The 8,444-nt window shown below is 41.5% G+C and overlaps 1 protein-coding gene across 1 annotated transcript in view; it reads right to left on the bottom strand.

Moving 5' to 3' along the window:
* The window catches only part of CLVS1 (clavesin 1), a 161,740-nt gene that overhangs the window by 143,862 nt on the left and 9,434 nt on the right, over window positions 1-8,444 (bottom strand). Inside the window, exon 2 of the mRNA XM_007471473.1 lies at window positions 5,024-5,651. Coding sequence (XP_007471535.1) covers window positions 5,024-5,478 — 455 coding nt within the window. The 5' untranslated portion in view covers window positions 5,479-5,651. The remainder of the gene's footprint in view (window positions 1-5,023; window positions 5,652-8,444) is intronic.

Raw genomic sequence — 8,444 nt, 5'->3', positions numbered from 1 at the left:
GGGGCACGAACCCGTGTCCCCTGCATTGGCAGGCGGACTCCCAACCACTGCGCCACCAGGGAAGCCCTGGCTGCTGCTTTTTGAGCTTTCAGTTGTGGGAAACAAACAATACACTGACAAAAGAATGTCCAGTGTAATTTTATATATTTTGATTTACAGTGCATTTCCAATTGTTTTGTCCCCCATTAAAGTACTTGGGGACCAGCTGGTCTGCACATGGCACCAACAGATACTATTGTAGTCTACTGTGGGGCTTTTATTACCTGGGCTGCTCCCCCCGCAATGCTTTTCTGATATCCTGAGACTATAGTAAACATAATAGGTAGGGGCACTAAGACCAGGTGACTTCTTAGAGCCTGCTAGCCACAACTGAGCTACCATGGAGGACTTTGGAGCATGGTGGCTTGGGGTCTTAGCTGTATTGTCTATACTTTTCAGGAGGAGGAAAGTTAGTAATGGTATCAAATTCTGCTGCCCTTCGAAACAACATCTTGTGACCTGATATCCTAGATATTTGCCTGCTTTGAGTTTTTTTCTTAAGAAACAACTGCCATTTATTGACTAGTGCTAATCTATGATCATGGTCATCCCCACTTCACAGGTGAGAAACTGAGGATAATAAGAATTTAAGCAACTTGCTCAGGATCGTATAGCTGGTTAGGAGGCGGCTGGAATTTGAAGCTGGCCATCTGGCTTCAGGCTTTGTGCATTTAATCACTATCCTATTCTTCCCCTTGGACACCATCAACTAGAGTAATTGGGGTTAATCCTTGCAACAGCTCCACTTGCCAGATATTAGATCCATTTCCATTTGATAATATTGAGGCTCCAGAAAGTAAAATAACCTGACCAATTTTAGCTCTTTTGTTAACTGAGCAAAACCCAGAAAAAAATCAATTTTAGCTCTTTTGTTAACTGAGCAAAATCCAGAAAAAAATAGACGAGTTCTTCTGTGCTCACATTTTCCCCTTCGTGGGAAGGGCATTCCTGGGCAAATCAGGCTGTGTGGCCCCGTGCAAGTATGCAACTCATAAGGAAACAAGAAATAGGTGTCTTTTTTATCAGATCTTAGGGGACAAATTGGGAATTCTTGCCAATATTGTTATGAATTTAGGTGAAAAAGATCAAAAGGCTCATTGAACAATGGCGTTTCCTTAGGTCTCCGTTACACACCAGGCTGCTGAGCTGAAATGTACACTCTGCTGACCCTGGAGGTGCCAGCTTCATTGTATGAATGAGTAGGTAGGTGCTGATTTAATCTAACTCATTTCGGTTCAGCCCGGCAGCCTCAGGAAAGACAGAAGTCGGCTGAGGAGGCCAGTTTGTGCTCGGAGACTTCTGTGCTCTGTGGGCACACCTAGCCCTGCACATGCCCCTGGAGGGTAGCACTTCTCATCGCTCACTGTTCTGGGCTCTTACTCAGGCTGTCTGGGTCTAGATGAATGAGATTTACATCGTTTTAATAAATATTAATAACCATTTTAATCTCAGTAAACCTTTTACATAAGGCATTCAAATCACTTTCCAGTCACCTCGGGCTCCCCACGAGAGTCAAGTAATCATTTTGCAAAGCTTTGCTAACTCTTCAGTCCTTCAAGGTTCCATTAGGCTAGGTCTGTGTGACAGGGAACACGTCTGGGCAGAAAGCTAACAAGTGCTGTGGTTGGGCAAGGGGCAGATCACACTCGTCGGCACACTTCTGTTCTCAAATATTGTACGCCTGTCTCTATTTTTAACTTATTTACCATCTGTGCTCTATTATACATGTAGTGGGAGGTTTAACAGTGTTTGTGATAATACTAGAAGCTAACATTAATTGTTTACCATGGGCCAAGCAATGCGCTGTGTACCTTAAATGCCTTGTTTCATTCAGTCCTCCCAACTACATTATTAAATAACCATCAAGAGGTTGCTTGTCCCAGGTCATATAACCAGTAAATCACATGACAGTATCCAGGTTCAAACTGAGGTTTGTTTGCTTCTAATCATCTTTGGCTATCAGTAAGAGAGCCTTACCGTTCACCTTCTTGTTAAAGCCAAAGTGGTTTGGAACAAATAGTATTCTACAATTTGAAACAAACTGCCTCAAGTAGACCCAGCTTTGGGAGGGGTAGGAGGGGTGGAAGAAAGAGATTGTGTGTGTGTGTGTGTGTGTGTGTGTGTGTGTGTGTGTGTGTGTTGTGTATGTGTGTGTGAGAGAAGAAGGGATTACTTCAAAGAACCTAGTGAATCAGGAGCCTATAAAGTGAATTTTAAAATCCCTCTCCATCCATAGGATCAGGCTGAATGAGCTTCACATTCATGAGCCATTAGAGCTAGAAGATATCTCAGGGATTACCTAGTTCAAGCTTTTTATTTTACACCTGAGGAAACTGAGGAACAGAGACGTGAAGTAACTCTTTCAAGGTTATCTTAATCATAAAGATTTGAATTATTCCCCTAAAGACTTGTTTCTTCTTGCTTCTTAACACATTCTGAGGTACATACAGACCAAAGACTAATACAAAACAAGATATTTCATGATGATTTATCTCCTCATGTGTAAATCATCGCTTACTGGTGTTCTGTGCATCATCTGTCTTAGCAGATACAAGTTCTCCAACACGTTCAACTGAGCACAAATTAAGTCAGCATGATCATTCTCCAGAATCATCAGATTTTTCTGCTTCGAAATCCAAAGTGTTCATGTGCCCTTTTCGAGAAGACGGCTGTTCCCTCTAGTTTAATACTCATGTCCTGTGTTGATGGTTTACATCTCAAAAGGAATTCTCCTGTGGTAGATGGGAGTTAGCTGTCTATGTGTTTGCACCATAACTGGACAGTGGGTGGCCCAAGGGGTTGTTTGCTGGAGGGACCTTGTATTTTCATCGTGTTCATCATGTCCTTGTGCCTTAGCACAAGCCCTGGCACAAAGTGTACACTTGTCACATGTTTTTTGAGTGGATGATATATGCGTGAATGTAAAGACCTGGAAATCTTTCTCATCAGTAGAGCATTGTAACAAGAGGCTCATCCTTAATGCTTATGGAATAACAGAACAGAGACATGGCAGGGCAGCCCAGGCCTAGGTGTAGACCTGAACAATCTCTAGACTCTGATAGTGTTAAAACATTCAAATACCTTTTCAGGGTTAGACTGCTCTATTCCAGTTTATCAGCCAGAAAACAGCCAGTGGTCCCTAAGGTGTCCCATCCTAATCATCATTTTTAGGGGGAGGAATAGTCATATGAGGCACTAAAGGGGCGCCCTAGAAATTCCTTTTAATTATATTTGGGGGAGGGGCTCTTTGGTATATTTTTAAAGTTAAACCCCAAATACCATAATTTCAATATGATCCCCCTGTGAGAGCTCAAGGCACAGGTGAAGTTTTGGAGATTAATTCATGCATTCTTTTGCATTCAACATTTATTGCCTATTGGACCATGTGCCCAAGAGATAAACATGAAAAAGGCACAGTCTCCTGCTGTTAAGGAACCTGCAGTCTTGGGAGGAGGGGTAAGAAAGAACACACAAGCAAACACGCAATTACAGTAAAGCTAGGTTAAGATAACTTGCTCTCAAGTCAACCCCACTCTGTATTTCACTAGTTGTGTGACATTGAATGAGTTACTTAACTTCTCAAGACCTTGTGTCATCAAATGTAAAATAGGGATCATAGGAACACCCATCATGCAAAGTTCTTGAGTGGATTAAATGAGATAATATATGTACATATAAATGCTTAGCAGAGTATGTGGTATGTTTTCAGAAATATCAACTAAAATAACAGTGGTTCTTATACTCCAACTGTAACTACTTTAACGGAAATATGTGAGCAGAGGAAGGCACCTCACTGAAACAGGTTGGGATGGAGTAGGTAAAGACTACCTTCCCGAAGAACCATAGAGATAGGTGTGAGTCAGTAGGCAGGTTATGTCCAAGATGGTTGGACTTGGCATAAGAAATGGTTGATCCCTCCCTTAAGTAGCTGGTGGGGCAAGTCCAGAGGCTTGGAGGCATGTTGAAACCTCAGCTATTTAAGACAAGGCTTTACACTTCCAGCCAGAGAACATGAAAAAGGGCAGAGGGTGAAGAGGAGCAGGAGATGCAGAAGGTGGATCGTACAGAGCTTTACTTTACTTGGAAGAGACCTTGCAGGTCACTGAAGAATTTTAATGAGAGGAGCGACGTCACGGAATTTTGGAACGGTTACTCTGATGACGGTAGACTGCAGTGGCTCAGAGGAGACTAGACCAGAGGCAGGGACTCCACTCAGGAGGCTGTCTCAGTGATGCAGGTGAGAAAATAATGAGAAATTACGCTAGGGCAGTAGCCATGGGGGCAAAGAGAGTGAAGAGATTTGAGGTGGTTTTAAGAAGAAAGGGGTGGGACTTGGCAATTAATTGGATGTGAGCAGCAAGGGCAAGGAGCGGTCCAGGAAGACACCCAGATTTCTGGCTCGAGAGACTGGAGCGATGGAAGAGCGGGGAGAGTGGGAAAGATGCTGCACTCAGTTGGGACATGTTGAGTTTGTGGTTCTTTATAGGACTTTGCGGGAGAAATGGTTGACAGGCATTTGGATGGGAAGGTCTGGCACGCAGAAGAAAGGTCAGATATTAAAGTCATGGAGAGGATCCAAGAAATTAGTTCATGTGTTAAAAACACTTGACTTAAAGCCATCTACTGAATCCAGTTTTGTTGTTGTTGTTAAAGATGAGAACCCTAAAGACAGAATATATGGTTCTTCTAGAAGACCAGATTTCCATTTTATTAAAACAAATGACCCACTTTGATGAATAGAATAACTTCTGAGGTCTCTTATAATTCTAAAACTGTGATTCTTTTGTTCCAAAACATTGCTGTGGATCTGTAATCACCTATTGATGACAGTAAAAGACCTGTGGCCTTAAAATTCTCCTTGTGGACGTGTGGAATATATACTTTTAAACAAGAGCCCGTTATCTGTAAAGGCACACAGCCCCAAACATGCAGTGACAATGCTTAGGAAAAAGAAAAAACAAATAAAGACGCTATCTACATTTACCTACTCTGATCCCAATTGGCTGCAAACAGCAGAAGAATCTTCCTGCCATAGTGATCGCGGTTTTCCAGCACTCCAGGGAACCCATCGATGAGGGCCCTCTTAATGCCAGGATCATCAGCCTTGAAGTTTTTGAACATGTCCAGGTTTAGCTGGCGGTACTGGAAGTACTGGGCCAGGAGTCTAAAGGCATCTGCTTGGTGGAACTTCCTGGCTCGGAGAAATCTCAGGATGAAGGCATCATCTGTGCGTAAAAATCCAATGTCAGGCCTGGTGATGATCATGTCCCTGACTTGCTGAATATCCTGGTGTAAAACGTCTGGGTTTTCATTCAGTTCTAGGCGAGCTTTCTCTATAGTCTCTGGGCTGAGTCCAGCCTGTAAATGGGTCATCTTGGCCAAATCTCCTTTCCAAGTGCTTAATTTCTGATACTTGGGAAGGAAAGAGACTGGTCCCATTCACGTGATGGTCTGCTGAAATTGTGGCCCATTCAACAGTTTTTTTACTACCAAGCTGCCACTGAAACAGACAAATAGAGGGTCTTCTTTCTGTTCCTGGAAAGCAGTAGGACATTCAGGTCCTATGTGGTGGCGGCCATCCCAAAGAGAAGCAAAAGCGAGGCCATTGCTTACTGCAAAACAAATGCACACAAGAGAAACAGAGATGATACAAAGAAAGTCTGGGTAAGTTAATTGGAACTCAGAAAAGCAGTATATTATGCTGCAGATCTGATTAGAAGAATAAAGGGTATATTTTCTTTAAAAGAGGATATTTGGCATAATTTTATTATTGACGACTTCAGTGTGTAGTATGCAAGTATTTGCAATACGTTTAGGAAGTTTTTAGTTACATTGACTAGTTAACATGATAGTGTATGGTCAGATTAGTAATAGATTGCTTTTTTATGAATTACCCAAGAAGAGAGAAGAATCCTCCTCTGTTACCGCCTGCTTTATGGGGCTATTCACAGGCCTCCTATCCAGAGACATTATGGCCTCCCATTAGCTTCTTTTCTCAAACAGTTTCTTTCACAGAAATACGCCCTCCCCCACCTGTTTTAAAGGCAGCCATTTGCAGCTTAACAATAAAAAGGGACTTTTAAAAGTCACCCTGTTTTCACCCCACAGTACCTAATTACTCAAAACTAAACTCAGTAAACTGGAGCAGGGAGGAAAGGACAGGCTTATGGCTGGAAGCTTGACCTTCAGTAATCAAATTCAACAGCAGCGAGAAAGGGTCCCATGTGCGGACATTTACAAGTGGTTTTACTAGTCTACTAAAGACAAAGGGACTTGAGGACTTCCCTGGTGGCGCAGTGGTTAAGAATCCGCCTGGCCAATGCAGGGGACACGGGTTTGAGCCCTGGCCCGGGAAGATCCCACATGCCGTGGAGCAGCTAGGCCCGTGCGCCACAACTACTGGGCCCGCATGCCACAACTACTGAAGCCCGTGTGCCTAGAGCCTGTGCTCCACAACAAGAAAAGCCACGACAAGGAGAAGCCCGTGCACCACAACAAAGACCCAACACAGCCAAAAATATAAATAAATAATAAATAAATAAACTTATTTTTTAAAAAACAAAAGGCAAGGGCACTTGAAACTCTTGGTTGTCTCCCTACCTAACCCAATATCCATATGGACTTAAAAGTCATTTTTTCGTATAACTTTTCTGTTGTCCTGAGATATTATTTTACTTATGATAATGATTGTTTTTTGTTCGTTTGTTTTGTTTTTCCCTTGGTGAAATAAATTTACTTATTTATTTATTTTTAATTTATTTTTTACTGAAGTATGGTTGAATTATAATGTAGTGGTAATTACTACTGTACAGCAGAGTGACTCCATCATACATATATACATAGTCCTTTGCATATTCTTTTCCATTACGGTTTATCACAGGAAACTGAATATAGTTGCCTGTGCTCTACAGTAAGACCTTGTTGTTTTTCCATGCTATATATACTAGTTTGCATCTGCTAATCCCACACTCCCAATCCAACCCTCGCCCACCCACCTCCCCCTTGGCAACGACCAGTTTATTCTCTATGTCTCACAGCTAGGTTCATTTGTGTCATATTTTAGATTCCACATATAAGTGATATCATATGGTATTTGTCTTTCTCTTTCTGACTTGCAATCCCAATCCTGGGCATATATCCAGACAAAACTATAATTCAGAAAGATACATGCACCCGTGTGTTCACAGCAGCACTATTCACAATAGCCAAGACATGGAAACAACCTAAATGTCCATCGACAAATGAATGGATAAAGAAGATGTGGCACATATATACAATGGAATATTACTCAGCCATAGAGAAGAATGAAATAATGCCATTTGCAGCAACATGGATGCAACTAGAGATTATCATACTAAATGACTGAGTGTTTTAATCCCCTTGGATTTTTCTACCTAAATGGTATACAGACAAGTGCTCATATTATTTGCGTCTTTAATATAAGTGCTTAAGCTCTCTCAGACATTGGTTTGGTCTAACTTAGAAGTTCTAAAACTCAGAACATATTAGGTTTAAAAAAAACTTGCAGGCATGCATTTTTTTCCCCTCGCTTTCCTAGATCAAACAGTATATGCAATAAGAGGCAGAATATTTACTTCCAACCTAACTATTAATGCCATATCATACAAAATAATTTTAAAGACAAAAATGATTCTTTTACTTAATTTAGGACTAGCAGTAATTTCTTCAGGGAGACAGTCACCTCACACACTTCTGCTTTATGTTTTTGCCTTTGTGATGTGGAAGAGATGAGGTTCAGTTCAGGTGACTAGTATTCATTTTCAAGAATGAATATAGAACAGCAAAAGTGTTTATTTACAAAATGCTGGCCTTAGTAAACTAATTTGAAAGAAAGTAGCACTTAGCTCTGTAATGTGCGAAAATAAGAAGTATAACAGAGTCTTGATTCTCACTGATTCTTAAGGACTTAGAAGAGTAAAGGAAAACAGTGCTATGCACTAGTCCCAGGATTGGAAGAGTCTTTAAAATCTGTCTAGTTCGACATCCATCTGATTTTAAAATCCCCTCTCTATTAGCCTCACCACACCGCCTCAAAGTTCATCTCTACACCTATTGCAGTCTATCTTTGATGGCTCTCACCAACCAATGACCAGGGTGATCGTATAATTTATTATCCAGATTTAGACACCAGGGGCCACTAATAACAATAATGCTCAACAACAGGCATAAATGGGGACATTTCCGAGCAAACCCAGACAGATGATCACTCTCCTAGTGAATGACCTTTCTGTTGCTACCTCCAGTAGACACATTTTGGTAACCTAGTATGGGCGACCCCATCAGCATTTGATATCGATGGCTTCATCCTTCTTAAAACTCTCCCATTTTCCCACTCTTTTCTGTGATTCCATATACCCTATTTTTCTCCTAACCTCTATCCATTC

The sequence above is a fragment of the Lipotes vexillifer genome, unplaced genomic scaffold, assembly GCF_000442215.2.
Source record: "Lipotes vexillifer unplaced genomic scaffold, Lipotes_vexillifer_v1.1 scaffold165, whole genome shotgun sequence".
In the NCBI taxonomy this organism is placed as follows: domain Eukaryota; kingdom Metazoa; phylum Chordata; class Mammalia; order Artiodactyla; family Lipotidae; genus Lipotes; species Lipotes vexillifer.
Note: the sequence above shows the minus strand (reverse complement) of the source record. Positions and strands in the feature narration are given on the sequence as shown.